This window comes from Puma concolor, chromosome D3 (assembly GCF_028749965.1).
Source record: "Puma concolor isolate L17-30 chromosome D3, mPumCon1.1.hap2, whole genome shotgun sequence".
NCBI classification, from domain to species: Eukaryota; Metazoa; Chordata; class Mammalia; order Carnivora; family Felidae; genus Puma; species Puma concolor.
The window spans coordinates 1,119,969-1,134,823 of NC_141678.1; the positions used below are offsets into that span (position 1 = coordinate 1,119,969).

Here is a 14,855-nt window from a genome sequence, read left to right on the forward strand (position 1 = left end):
CAAAGTGAACCGACTCTGAACAGAAGGGCACACTACGGAGGCATCCACGTTTCTCCAGACAAGAGGAGGAACCCCAGGCACCACGTCTCACGCACACGGCTTTCACACTCTTACCCCGTACAGCAGCCCTCCTCAACTTACCAGGAAAGCTTCTGGCAAAACATCAAGCCCCTTAGGTCTCGACTCTTTTCCTAGAGACAGGGAACATGATTCGCTTTCACTGACGCTGCCTGTGCAGGCTGCACCCTGTTGCCACCTCCCCACGGGAGGAAGACAGCAGGAGTGAGTTCCGCTCCTTTCTTCTGGGAGCCAGCCCGCACCCCTGTACCTACAAAGTGCGCTGGCCGCTCTCCGGACGTCTCTGATCTGGAGAGGGACAGGGAGGCTAGGTGGCAAAGCCTGTCTTCTGTGATTTCTACAATCTTAACGGCCGTAGGACTGAGCAGAGGCCACCACCCTGCCTCGACTTCCTCATCAACAGGAGGAGGGCCGTCACACCGCCCGTGCCACCCCGCCCCCCAGGGCAGCCGCTTCTGCCAGTGCCCGATGACGGGGCAGCCGCTTCTGAGCGCCGCGGAGACCCCCCCCAGCAGCCACAGCGGGGCCCCACCGGGGGCGAGTGCCTTGGAGAACTCAGCCCAGTGTCCGGGCCTAGCCCCAGGTGACTGGCTCAGACCCTCAATCCTGAGAGCACCCCAAAAGCGGACCAGCCCGGGGGTGCCTCAGAGCACTGAGCTAAGCTGCAGAGAGGCCACGCAGGCAGACGTGTAGTGTCGGGCCGAGCAGATGCTCAAACCAACGCGCAAGCGCCCTGGGTGCCGCCACGTCGGCCAGCAGCGGGCCGGCGGGGTCCCAGCGCAGCGCCGGGAATGGTGAAGACTTTTAAAGAGAGTCCTACCTCTCCTGGGAACCTTCTGCAAATTTAAGGCCTTCTTCCTTCTCTCCTCCAATTCCACTCGCAGTTTCACCTCCACGACCTAGGCACAAAGAGTGGGACACAGACGGCACTGAGGGGGCTTCTGGAGGTCCTGCCACGGCGTCTGACAGCACGGCCGTGCCAACCTCCCCCCGAGGCACTTGACGACAGAGCTCTCGGCGCGGCGCTGCGGGCGCCCTACAGCCGCCCGCTGCCCGCGTCCCACCGGGTGGCGAGAGCCCCGCTGCCCGTGACGGGAAGCGAGGCAGAGCCGTCTCCCGGGACAGCGCCCACGCTAACGGACGCACCGGCAGCGCCGCAGAGCCCCTCGGAGCCCCTCAAAGCACACGGCACCCAAGGCGGCAGACGAGGGCCCGTGCGCTCGCGCTCGCGCTCACGCTCACGGCCAACCGCGCTGCGGGCTCTCCCCGCCTGGGTCTCTGGGCCACTCGGTCAGACGTGCTCGGAAGGCACAGTCGGTGCTGCTAGGTTTGACTTAAATTTTGTTTAAATTTCAGGATTCACCTGTTCAATGTTTGACCAAAAGCACTCTATTTCCCTGGCGGTCGAGGCAGCGATTCGTCTCAATCGGTTCTGCTCCTCCTTCCTTCCCCTTTCCTCACGAAGCTGCTTCTCCTCGTGATGGCGCAGCACAGTCCTGACGAGCTAGCAAATGAAAGGTCAAGAGCCTGGAGTCACGCCCCAGGAGGCGCGTCCGCACAGCGCAGGAACCTCTCAGCTGGGAGCTCACACATTCTGTCTGATCTGAGGGCACGGGGGACACGCGGCGCCAGCAAAAACCCCGCCGACACCCCACCTGACTGTCCACAAAGTGCCGTTTGCTGACCACGCTTATTTTTCTCCAGAAAGAACGCCAAATCGTGTTACAGCCTTCTTTCGTCATCTGACGCGCGATTCACACCTTCCCGCCGAACGTGGAGTAACGTTTGTAACAAAAGCATCCCTTCTGCTGCACGAGCGCAGCAACATACACTTAGTTATTTTAAACGTTTAGTCATTTGAGAGAGGGGAGAAAGTTGTCAGCACAGAGTCCAACGTGGGGCTCGATCCCACAAACCTTGAGATCATGACCTGAGCCCCAATTAAGAGTCGGATGCTTAACCGACTGAGCCAACCCAGGCGCCCCAGCGAGATGAACTTAATTGCAAGGCACGAAACATGCTGGGGGGAGGTGATTCATATTTTTCGAGGCTTTTGCCTTAAATCCCAAACTGCTTTCTAGAACAAATGCTCTTACATCATCCCAGCAGTCCTCGAAAAAGGTGCTGAGAGGGGCACCTGAGTGGCTCAGTGGGTTGGGCACCCAACTCTTGATTCCAGCCCAGGTCACGATCTCACAGTTTGTGGGATCGAGCCCCACGTCAGGCTCTGTGCTGACAGCGTGAAGCCTGCTTGGGATTCTCCCTCTCCCCCTCCTGCTTGCCATGTGGGCTCACTCACACGCGGGCGCACTCTCGCCTGCACCCTCTCTCTCTCTCTCTCTCAAAATGAACAAACGTTTAAAAAAAGTAAAGCTGCCGATAAGGAACCTGAAACAGACACACTACGAGCCGGAGCACGCCCGGCTGTGGGACCCCCAGCTGGGGGCCAGCTGGACACTGCAGATGGCCACCCACACACAGACTCCTCGGGGCGACATCCTGGTCTGATCGCACCCTCGGCACGGGGCCGTGTGAGGGGGGCAGCACGTAGCCACAGCGCAGGGTTCGGTGGCTTGCCACCTGCCCCATCCACCTGGTGCCCACACGCTCAGGCCCGCCCTCCTCTGTGAGATGTGCCCAAGGAGCAGTCAGGTTTCTCTGAAATTCCATTAACGGGACTCAAGACCTTTTATGCTCACATCCCTCTGTTTCCAAAGCTCTCGGGTTCTCTCTACCAAACCTACGTGGGGACAGCAGAGGGGACGGAGGTGAACAGCAGGGCACACAGGACCGCCCCCCAGGCCTGAGGGCGCGGGAAGAAGGGAAGAGCTTGGCCCTGAGGGACAGATGGTGATGCGGCACCGTGAGAGCAGGGCCTGGTGCCACTTACGCGTGAGCAAGGACACAGCTGCCTCGTATGCGGAGACCTAACGTTTCTGGTCCCTGTCCACACTCCCAGTACCGGCACTGCCTCCTACTGGCAGCGCCCCAGGACGGGGTGCCTGCTCTGGAACTGGTGAGGAGGAGACCCGCCCTCCGCCAGAACCGGGGGGGGGTGCACCAGACCACAAGACCAGGCAGGGCCGGGACCCAAGCTGCCCACCAACTCACCAGCCTCTGCCCACTCCCGACCCTGAGCCTGCTTGGCGCCCACCCCGCCTCACCCCGGGCATCCTCGCTCCAAGTGCCAGGACAGACCGGCCACAAAGGGAACCTACATCCCGTTCCGCGAATCCCAGAGCCACGGGAGACCGCGTTGGCCCCTGGCCATCCAACCGGGAATCCCAAGACGGCCCCTCGGGAAGAAGCCACAGGGCAGTCGCTTTCCAGACAACAGCAAAACGCTCCTCACGCGAAGGAGCTGGCCCCCTCCGAGACCCGGTCCAGACGCCACCACGCACAGCGGCGTACTCGAGCCGGGCCACGCGGCCACCGGGCCTCACCCACCTTCCTGGCCGCGGCCATCTTCCACCTCCTCTCCTGGGCGAAGTCCGTGGCCATCCACTGCATCTCCTCCAGCAGGTAGTCCCAGTGCGACTTGGGGCGCGGGGCCTCCTGCAGTTTGGGCAGTCGCCGGAGGGACCACAGGCCTTCTTTCCTCAAATCTGCGATGCGCTGATGGATCTGGTTCTCCTGCCGGGAGCGCAGGGGAGGGGGCGTCCGGCACATGATCAGAAGCGAACTCCGCTAATTCTGACCCCGCGTCCACGAAGCCTCAGCAAGAGAGACAAGACTGGACACGAGAGTCGAAGGCTCCCACCCCGTCCCAGAATCAAGGACACAAGGCACAGGCCAATGCTCACGTCAGAGCGCTTACAAGGGACACGACGCACGTCTGGCCCTTGCTCCAAAACCACCGGGGAGCGGAGGAACCGATCGCCTAAGACTGGCCACACGGGGCCACAGGGTTGACAGAGGACAGCCAGCAGCACCGGGGCGGCGGCATCCTGCCAGCTCTGACAGGTTAGATTCCCCTGACGAAGTCTAACAACACCACCGCTTAGTCACCCCACAAACGGCAAGTGCTAACCAGGTGCTGGGCCACGGCCACACCGGCCTGGGCAGCCCTCCTGACCCTCACCCGCAGCCCACAGCAAGCACAGGCTGTGACGTCGGCACAGAACGGACCTTCTCTCCCGAGCCGACCTCCGCGAGGGGCGCCTGGGCGGCTCAGTCGGTTGGGCGTCTGACTTCGGCTCAGGTCACGATCTCACGGTTCGTGGGTTCGAGCCCCGCGTCAGGCTCTGTGCTGACAGCTCGGAGCCCGGAGCCTGCTTCGGATTCTGTGTCTTCCTCTCTTTCTGCCCTCCCCCCACCCCCCAACCCCCTTGCTCACACTCTGTCTCTCCCAGAAATAAACATTAAAAAAAGTTTTTTAAAAATGCAAAAAAAGACAACCTGCTTGTAACCTTGGTTTCTAAGCGACCACAAACTATGTTCAACCGTCCTCACTACCAAGTGCTCAGTTTCAAACTACCGCATCCTTAGAAATTAAAATCAAATGCGCTTCACAAATTGGAACACGTCTCACAACCTTCTTGAGATGGTTTTAAGCGCACTTACCAGTGCTATCTGTTCTGCCAGCTTATCCTGAGAGCTGTCCTGGGGCGGGGCGGCGTTCTGAGCTGGGCTCTGCGGTTTCGGGGGTGCTGACACGGCTGCCCCTGGGGACCGGGAGGTGACTGGAGACAGTGACTTGCTGGCTGCTGAGGAGGGTCTGTTCCCTGTGGAGGCCCGTGCTGGCGATGGGCCAGAGCCGCTGGCGGGAGCGAGGGACGAGGTAGAAGAGGCAGCTGCTGGGGGCCGCTGACAAGGCTGGGCGGGGTCCACGGGTGGTCTTGTGGACGCCACCGCCTGGAGGGCAGAAAACAGGCCGGAAGTGAAGAGGAGACTTGAGCCCTGCTCGTGCGCCCACATCGGCGAGCGCGCCGGAGCCCCTCCTGCGGCAGTGCGAACGAGCCCCACGCGTGTGCGCGCACACACACACATGCACACACACACACACACACACACACACAGCACGTCACAGATGGGCTTTCACGCGCTGGCTATCCCACGGGAGCTTCTTTTGGTTTTTACCTTTTCTAGCACTTTCTCCCGTTTTATGGTCTTTTTTTAGGATTAACTGTATAAGATTCTTCTAAACTAAAAACCACCCAGTGGTCACCTTGCACCCTTTTTCTGGAAAGCAAATACAAATCCCCTGTGCCCCTGTCATGGCAGGTAGGCCGTCGGGTGAGACACCCTCTCCGTACGTCAAAGCGTGTGCAACCAGAGGGCCCTCCTCCCGGACCGAAGACAAAGCCCAGTTCATGCGGGAATTCCGTGGGGGCGCCGGGAGCAGGGCGGGCAAGGCGCCGGCACAGCCTAAGAGGGCCGAGCGCCGACGGCTGCCAACGCGCCACATTTACAAGCTGGAACCCGGGAAGACACAGACCGCAACACCGCACCCAAGCAGGCGCGGGCCTCCAGCGTCCCGCCGCCGCCGGCCGCACCGTGTGGAGAGAAGGCGCTGGAGGTCCAGCCACGGCCCTCACATGCGTGCTCGGGGGCCACTCAGCGTCCACGGCGGGGGAAAGAGGCTGCAGCACAAACCGTGCAGCCCACAGGCCTGACATGTTCTCCCGCCTGCCGTTTGGAGCCCTCACAGGGAAGGTCCGTCAGCCCCTAGCCAGGGCACAAGGGACAGGTTTCCGTGGGGTCTGTAAGGAGCTGATCCTCTCATCGACAAGGGCGGGTCGCGGAATCCACGCGAAACCTCAGCACGCGGCTCAGAGAGACCAAGTGTTCCAAACCCGGAGGCTGGTCTGCACAAAGCTCCGAGGGAAGCAGTGGCCCGGGGAGGCTCGGCTGCCCGACGGCAGCACCCTCCTCCACCAGGCGCGTGCAGCCGTGACGCGGGCCCACACGAGAGGCCCCGCACGCAGTCGGGGTGCAGACCACAGCTCCTCCGGCCGCAGGCTGCAGGATCTCGCCCAGGTACGCAGCCCCTCGGGCCTTCTTATGGCAAAACGGGGACAAGAAAGACCCTACGGCAAAGGGCTGCCCGGCAGACGAAAGTAGAGCTGACGAAGTGCTCCGCACGGCACGCGGTGGCAGGCACGCGGCGAGCACAAAGCAGCCATGACTGCTGTCGCTCCATTTCCACACAAGGTCAAACCTCACCATCAATCTCGAGCAGCCGTGAAGCATCTGAGTCGAAAGCCACCAAGGAAACCCCCTTGTTCGTAAGGGAAACGGGGAGAGGCAGGGGAAGCCTTCCCAGGGGGCTCCATCATACACGCTAAGACAGCTCCCTGAGAACACCACCGGCCACCCCGCGGTGCTCCCCACAGTGCTCCCAGTGGTTCACGCTCACTTTCAGGGACCCGCCGCCCCTCGGGCACGGTGAGCGGTTCACCACACGCTTTTCAGAAACAGCAACCCTCAGGGGAGGAGCACGATGGATACAAACACAGGTTCACGGAGCGCAGAGCGCCGCAGAGGGCCCGGCAGCAGGCCCGGCCGGCGCTCCCACGGCACCCTTCCCACACCACTGGCCACGTCAGCCGGGACAACGGCCACGCGGCCCTCTGAGCTCCCACTAAACCGCAACCAGCAACCAAAGCTGTTCTGTTCTCTGGTGTTTCAACAACCTGACTGTGGTTCCAGAGCCGGGTAAGACGACGCTGAGCGGGGGACTGGCTCCGAGCGGGACAGCGAGCCACGGGCAGACCCCGCGACGGCGGTGTGGCGCACGCCCCACCCAGAGCACGCTTAGCTTCTGCTCCTGTTCTAACCGACAGGACAGGTGCCCACCAAGTACCTGCGGCTGGGAGAGCGGGGCGGCCTGCATCTGAGCCTTCCCGGGCATCGGGGTGTGCAGGGCCTGCGGCACGGGCTGCGGCGGTGGGGCGGGCAGCTGGCCGGGCGGGGGCGCGGGCACAGGGGTGCTCGGCGGCTGGGCCTTGGCCGGGACTTGGAGCTGCGCATGGGGCTCCACCGCCTGCGGCTGCTGAGCAAACTGCAGCGCCGGCGGGAGGGGTGCGGCGGGGAGGCCGGCCGGGGGCAGCCTGCCGGGGAGCTGCGGCGGCGGGGTGTGCAGGCTGGCGGCGTTCTGCACCGGAGGCCCCGTGGTCGGGTCGTACTGCTGCTGGCTCTGCTTCTGTCCGGCGAGCTGAGCGGCCTGAGGGGCAGGAGGCATCCCTCCTGCAAGACAGGAGACGTCCCGGCAGCGCTGACTTTGGAGTCCCGAGCAACCCGCTGCTCGTCACGGACCCGCGCCTCAGCCATCACACACTCCCGACGGGGAATCCGACCGGCGGCAACTTGGCCCCGTAAACCCAATGGCAGGAGTGAGCCCGCGAGAGAGGAAAGATGGGCGCTTGACCTTCGCAAGCTAGCATCAGGCGGAATAGAACGGTCACCGGGGTCCCTACTGCAGCAGCGATCAAGGAGCGCACAGGTGTCTGGGGCCCGAGGACGAGGAGACGGCAGCTCCACCAGGGCCGGGAGCACGCCCGCGGGGCCTCCTCTCCCTGCACGGACCGGCGCTCAGAGCAGTGGCCGGGCCCCAGGAACCACCTGCCCCGTGGGCCATGACTGCGCGCATCCCGGCCCGAAGCTGGGCCACAAGACCCCTCTCTGCACACGCTTTTTCTGAGCCAGGAGGTGTCCTGGCGCCGGGCCTTACCTTGAGCTGTCGGCATTAGCTGCTGAAGAGGAACGCCTGCATTCGCCCCCGGGTGCTGGAAAACTGCCCCCTGGTGGCCCACTTCAAGCCGAGGCCTCTTAGACTGCTCTAGAATAATTTTCAGAAAAGGTGCAATTTGATATAAAAATAAAACCGTGCAAGTGGCAGAAAAACCACATGCAAGTGTTTTTATAATCTTTGAACAGGGAGGCCCTCCTCTATGTGACTCAAACTCCAGAAGCCAGAGAAGGTACAGTTGATAAAATTTCTTTTCGTTAAAACTCTTCAAGTATTAGAAGCAGTCTCATACAAGAGTGAACGAAGGGGGAGTGACATCCTTGGAGACTGAGGGTTCTGCACACGTGCGGGCAAAAGGCTGATGTGGCCGCCACACGGAAAGCTCTTCCAAGTTCGTGGGAAAACTGCCAGCCACCGGACACACAAAACGGCAAAGAGCATGAGCAGCTGAGCAGAGGGGGACTCACGAACGATTAATAAACATGAAAAGCTACATTGAAGAGATCCACAGAAAAACAAAAGATGTTTGCACCCATCAGATTAACAAACACCAAAGGAGTAATCGTACTTCATAAAAAAGCCAAAATGTGGGGGGGATCAGCCTGGGGGGGATCAGTCGGTTGAGCGTCCGACTTTGGCTCAGGTCATGATCTCACGGTTCGTGGATTCGAGCCCCGCATCCGGCTCTGTGCTGACAGCTCCGCGTGTGGAGCTGCTTCGGATTCTGTGTCTCCCTCTTTCTGTCCCTCCCCCGCTTGTGCTCTGTCTCTCTCAAAAATAAATAAACATTAAAAAAAATTTTTTAAGTGGTCAAAACGTGAGCATGCCAGAAACTGCAGACGGACCTGAAAAAGGCCGAGCCTGCCGTGGGGCCGTGTGTACCCCCAACACACTCTCAGGGAGCAATTCCCTTTCTGGGAGTTTCCTCCTCAGACAGAGTGACGGACACGTCGAAAACAATCTGGGACTAGATGTCCGACTGTGCTCACCGTAAACGAACAAAGGTGGTAACGAAAGGGAGCGCCAGCAAAGGTCTGAGGAGGAAAGGACCCGCCGTGCACCCGAGGGCGAGAGCCGGCAGGGAGAGCGCGGTCCCTGGCAGGACAGGACGGCCCAGGAAGCGACGGCCCTGTCGTCAGCTGTCACAGAGAGCGCGCCTCCACGTCCTCAGGTGCGTGCACGTGGGACGCCGCCGGCAGGTGGCCGGGGTGCGGGACGTACCGCCACAGCAGAGGCAGACTTGAGTCACGCCTTCCGCGACTGCCCGACTTTTTCACGTAGAATGTGGGCTTTTGTAACTGGAAGAAAAACTTCCGTATGAGAAAATGAGTAACGACTCGAAAAATAAGACGGCTTTACCCACAGTCCTTTGAAGGACTCAGAGCCGGCCAGGGCACAGAGAACCAAAACGGACACGCCCAATCCAACGGGCACACCTCCGCCCCCAGCACACACACACACAGCCACGTGAGTGTTCTCTTCAGCTGATCGTCGTCAAAACAACAAAATTACCTTCAAAGTACAAAGAAATGAACCCAAGCCACGTGCGTCGGCGTTCACGCGGCCGTCACGCTGCACCTCCCACGGCAGGAAGCTAACGGGTCCCTGAGGCCGCGCAGGCCCGGGCTCCGGGACGTACCTGCTGGGGGCCCCGCCTGCTGCCTCTTAAAGGGGTCCGCTTCGCCCACACTTCCGGCCCCTGCCACAAGGGCCCCCGCGAGAGCTTGCTGCTGAAAAAGAAAATGAAAACATGAGATTCTGATCACGTAGGTGCCTCAGAGAACGGGCATAAACTGAACTATCGTGATTATTCCACACTGGCCTCACTAGTCTCTGCCGACAGATTATCTGCCCGCTGCGTGTGACGTAGATTTATATGTAACAAGTAGCTTCAAGCTCTAACTTACCTCTGGAGGGACAAAAAGCACTTGTGACAGATCTTATTCTGGTTTTAACAGAGTTTCCTATCAATGCAGGGCCACACTCCCCCAGAGACGAGCGGGCTTTGCACCAACAGCGACAGCAAAGGACCGGCCAGTGTCGGGAAACACCAGTCCTAAATCCGACAGCTCGGCCTCCCTGTCCATCACACTGCCTGCCATCACTCACCCCCCAAAAAACAAAAGCTGAATAACAAAAAGGAAGGTTGCGATTTTCTTCCTCCTGGAAAATGACCCTAAAACCCTCCTCGACAGACAACAATCTGATAAACCTGGGTCTTCACACGGCATTTTTGCAAGTTAGCGCCCCGCTTGATACTCATCTGTTCTACACCGTAGGGCTGGCTGATTTAAGATGTTCAAATGAAAAGCTACTGGCCAAGCGAGACAGGCACCAGGCAAGTCTGGGCGCCCACGCATTCACATCTCTGCACCAACCTTGCAGTGACGCTAAATGCTAAGGACGATGTTCGCCAACCACCAGTTGCTAATTTTTTTTTTAACGATTCAACTCTGTCCACTCTACTTAGCCAACCATTTTAAAGGCCAAGTTACACATGCCCTGAACAAGGCATGGGCCCCATGATGGCCTGTGGGGGCTGTGGGGCCTGCTGTCCCAGGGTGGGCCCCACACTGCCCGCACCAGCCACACTGCAGGGCATGGCCTCCCGGGGGAAAGGTGCAGTGGCTGACTCAAAGGGACAGTAGCACCCCCATCTGCATTCAGTGAAGATGTGGGGAGGAAGGAAGGAAAGGAGAAGAAAGAAAAGAATGATTTGAAAAACACACGATATGTGAACAGTGGCTACGTCTGGGGACAGGATTACAGGTAATTTGTACTTTGTGTGTGTGCGTGTGTGTGTACTTTTCTAAATGTTCCAAACGTTCTACAATGAACATATATACTACCTTTGTAATAAAAAAATGCTGTTGTTGCTGTTAAATAAAAAAAACTGATAGAGGGTTGTGTCTCCAGTAACGGCCAAGTGCTTCCTATTGGACTACACATACTCCCGACAGACATAAACCTGGAGGATAGGACCAGACGCCTGCAAGAGGGGAAGGGAACCAGGAGGTCTGCGGCAGGAGGGCAGGCCCCAGTGTGTGCCGTACGGAGCAGCTCAGAACCAGATACACAGAGACTCACTGGCTTGAAGGCCACCAGAACAAAGAGCAGGAGGCCACAGAAGAAGGAAGGAAGGGGGAATCACCCCAGGAGACGGCTGGAGACAGGGAGGCCCCGAGTTCTCTTACTGATCTCTGGCTTTCTCCTAAGACAACGCCAAAACAAAGACGCCAAGCACAGGCCGACAAAACCACACTGAGATTTCAGGGGCCCTCACTCGGGACACAGGCTTTCATGGTTAAGAGTCAAACACAGTAACTATGAAAACAAAACAGTCAGTGCTCCTCAGAAGACCCTAACAGCATCCCGAGTGTCTGTAACCTGTCGTTCATGACACTCAAAATCACCCAAAAACACAAAGTAACAGGAAAACACGAGCCACACTCAGAATACAGTCCATGGACACAGACCCCGAGTAACGCACATACTGGAATCAGCAGCAAGGATTCTACAGTGGCTTTAACAAGTATGCACAGAGACATAAAGAAAACACACCGTAACGAAGGACGAGAAAAAAATCTCGACCAGAAAAAAGAAAACTATTAAGAGAACCAAATGGAGATTCCAGAACTGAAAAATAAAATATCTGGAGTAAGAATTCACTGGATAGCAGAGTGGGCTATTCAGCGAACTGAAAGCAGTCCCGAGAGGAGACGAGGGGACCAGACTCTGCGGCCCTGGAAAGGGCCGGGGACCAGGGTGGCGCACAACAAGAACCGGACAGAGCCCAGGAGACGCGCACTTATGCTACCCGGTCACGTCCTCAAGGCTACACAGCACCCAGAGGGAATGGAAAGTCCTCCAGAAAATGGTGCCGGGAGGCTGCGTGTCTACACGAAGAAACTGGAAAACTGGACGTCATGAAACAAAACCACCCGTGCTCCTCATGGACCCGGGCAGGAAGGGCCAGCCCCTCTCGTCCGGGCTTCCTCACTGCCACCAACTCTTGCTTTTGGAATGACTTCGCTTCCTTTTACGCTGTCTTCGTGGACGTTTTACTGGGAAAGAAGCTGAGGTGTTTAAAATACAAACCTGATTTCAGTTAGCAATCATTTATTGGAACTCTTGAAAACAAAATCAGAAAACAGAGAAAAGAGACGGTGGAACCGAATTCTGAGTCCCCATTTTAAGAGAAAACATCAGAACGGACTGTATCCATAGAACACAACATAATTTGCAGGGAATCTAGAAGCTATGGCAAGAAACAGAACAATGGAGGGAACCAGGAATGCAGCTTGCAGAAAAGATGGTCTGCCACCGAGCAAGAACAGACAAGTTATTCTGAGGAAGAAACGAAGCGGTCATTGCAGCTGGCGGTCCCCGGGGAGGAAACTTCTACGCAATTTCAACCAACCAACCAACCAACCAACCAACCATAAACTAAGTCAGAATCGGGTAAGGACTCGGGAGCGGGGAGGGCCGTGGACGAGACGGCTCCTGCTCTCTCAGCCCAAGGCTCCACGGGCGGCCTCCCTGGGCTCACCTGTGGCCCAGGGAAACCGAGGACGTCACAGACAGGACAAGCACTCGTGCTGTCTAACGGCATGTCTGTGGCAGCACGCTAAGCTGCCAACCTCTGCACAGTCTATACCTACACGCTTGTGACGATACACATAAAGATATGGACACACACGGAAGAATCAAGAGCATCTGTAGGGTAAGGTTACGGGACTGTAATTATTCATTTTCTCTAACACCGTCATCACTGAAAAATAACCTCCAATCAGGAGGCTTTAAAAAAATCTAAATAATAAGACAGTATTCTCTTGTAAACAACTGCGCTCTAATAGAATTACGCCTCAAGTTCTTCTAGAAGCGAACGAATACACAAACTGAGAACTCTGTATTTGTTTGGAGAGTTTAACTGGCAACCGATCAGGTTCTTATAAAAATCCTCAAACTGGGCGCAAATAACGAAAGGCATCCTGAGACTCCGTCTTAAACCCTTCTCAGAACGCTTAACTGTCCCGGCCGGGCCAAGTAACGCCGGGCCGCTGCGTGTCCACTGTCGGCGGAAAACCAAGTGACGGCACACGGCAAGCAGCACAAACAGACTTTCCTGATTCACTGATGCTGCGCCTGAAGAGTTTTTTCCAAACGGCAAAGGTAGAACCTACACTTGGAAAACCAGTTTAGTGAATTACAGTTCCTCCAAATGATGGCATGTTCAGAGCTGTCAAAACGAGAACTGAAAGTAAATAAAACATGAGGAGAGTTGGTTGAAAGAGAGTAAATACACCGCGTCAACTGACGTATATCATACAACACCTTTGTGTCAGAAGGACGGAATTATGGGCAATTATTCACTTCCTAACAGAAAAATCACTGAGAGCTACTACTTACAAGGGTTCTTCTCGTGAACACGTGTGTGCGCATACACGCGCGTGTACGCATTACTGTGCACGGGACACCTCTTACCCATAGCGCTACCTCGGCATTTTCTGGAAGCAAATTAATACATATGCAACACAGAAAATTCTGAATTTATTTCTAGCGTTTCATTGGTCGATACAGATTAGACAATATAAAACCTCTATGACTTACTGGCTGTAAATAATAAAACTCAAACTGAGATGTTTTTTCCAAAGAAAACAAGGGACGTGTTTTCATTTCAACTCTTTTCCCACACACTCCATTCTCCTGTTTCCTGAGACACGCAGTCATATTTGCCTCAAAGACCTGTAATTCAGACTGGAGACTCCCTGGTCTTCCTCTCGTAGTCTCTTAAATATTTGATTACAAAATATATCTATCACGCACACAAAAAAATATCCCAAGACGCATATGTGACCTTAAAGGCATAGTAAAATCGATGAGAGTTTAAATAGTGGGATATGGCTGTTCACCGAACACTGTTCAACTTTTCTGTCTGAAGTTCTTCATAATAAAACGTGGAGAAGGGAAAGGAGAAAAATGAACACACGCAGTTGAAAAGAGTAGTAACAGCAACCGCCCGTGGGCTGTTCACGAGGCTCAGACTGCCGCCCCTGCCCCCTGCCCCGCCCGGGGACTCGCCACCTGAGCGAGTGTGCACGAGTGTGCACCTCCCGGGACGCTGTCAGCTCAGACTCCTCCCCACAAGGTACTCCTTGGGCTCTGCTTCCTAGAAAGCCTCCCGTAAGCCCTTCCGCTCCGTAAGGTGTGGCTGAGCCCCCCACACACCCAGGGGCGTCGGGACCACGGCCGCCCCCCTCCCCACCGGTGGCTCTCGTCAGCACTCCTCTGTATGAACGTGAACGATCCACGGATCTGGGCTCCTGCCGGGGGACGTCCGGTTCTTTCCAGGCGGGGGCGATTAGGACCAGCGCTGCGGGGAACACTACCGTAGCTGGTCTCTGGTGTAGACGCTCGAGAACTCCCCACGGCACGCTGACGCGACAAAGGGTCTGCCCGTGTCCACCTTTTCAGGTCACGCAAAATGTTCCCACACACCTCCATGCTACATTCCCGCCAAAAGGAGATGAGAATCCCACTGACCTACGTCAACAGATTCTGTCCAGCTTCACTTCTGGAAACCTAGTGAGTGTGGTAGCGGGTGAGAGTGGTTTAATCATCTGTGTCACTGTGGAGACCACACCTGTTTCTCGTAAGCTGACGGGCACTCCTTGCCTTCCCATCCCCCCGTCCTCAGGCAAACATTTATCAACGTGTCATAAACACGATAATGCGTTCCATTCTGCTAAGCATGAATGGGAAAGACGCACTGCTGATAGAAGTTCCCACGATCTCAAACGTAAAGAATTTAACTTCGATCGTGTCAGACTCGTTACAAGAAGCACCTACGCGTCTGAGGGCCAAATTACTATTCCCCACCAGAGGGAACCGGAACCGTGCAGAAACGAAGTCTGGGCTGGGTCGAGGAATACACAGGATGAACCTTAAACGCTCTGTGCTGGCAAGGAAGGAGGGGCTCAGAGAGTGACGCAAATACATCAATGGCGCCCGAGGGCCAGCTTGAAGGTCTCCAAATCACCTGCCATTTGACCATCAAAACACACAGTAATAGAAGAGGGGGAGGGGA

At 57.0% G+C, this 14,855-nt stretch overlaps 1 protein-coding gene across 11 annotated transcripts in view; it reads right to left on the bottom strand.

Annotated features, from left to right (window-relative positions):
- EP400 (E1A binding protein p400) overlaps nucleotides 1-14,855 on the bottom strand; it is a 97,836-nt gene that overhangs the window by 61,593 nt on the left and 21,388 nt on the right. For 8 of the 11 annotated variants that reach the window (XM_086681376.1, XM_086681383.1, XM_086681381.1 and 5 more), the window contains 8 exons: nucleotides 9,408-9,498; nucleotides 7,751-7,858; nucleotides 6,884-7,266; nucleotides 4,642-4,932; nucleotides 3,526-3,711; nucleotides 1,442-1,582; nucleotides 899-977; nucleotides 142-191 (listed from right to left, as the gene is read on the bottom strand). In XM_086681376.1, the coding sequence (XP_086537502.1) occupies nucleotides 142-191; nucleotides 899-977; nucleotides 1,442-1,582; nucleotides 3,526-3,711; nucleotides 4,642-4,932; nucleotides 6,884-7,266; nucleotides 7,751-7,858; nucleotides 9,408-9,498 (1,329 nt within the window). The remainder of the gene's footprint in view (nucleotides 1-141; nucleotides 192-898; nucleotides 978-1,441; nucleotides 1,583-3,525; nucleotides 3,712-4,641; nucleotides 4,933-6,883; nucleotides 7,267-7,750; nucleotides 7,859-9,407; nucleotides 9,499-14,855) is intronic. The other 3 variants (XM_086681384.1, XM_086681382.1, XM_086681377.1) reach the window with 1 other exon arrangement.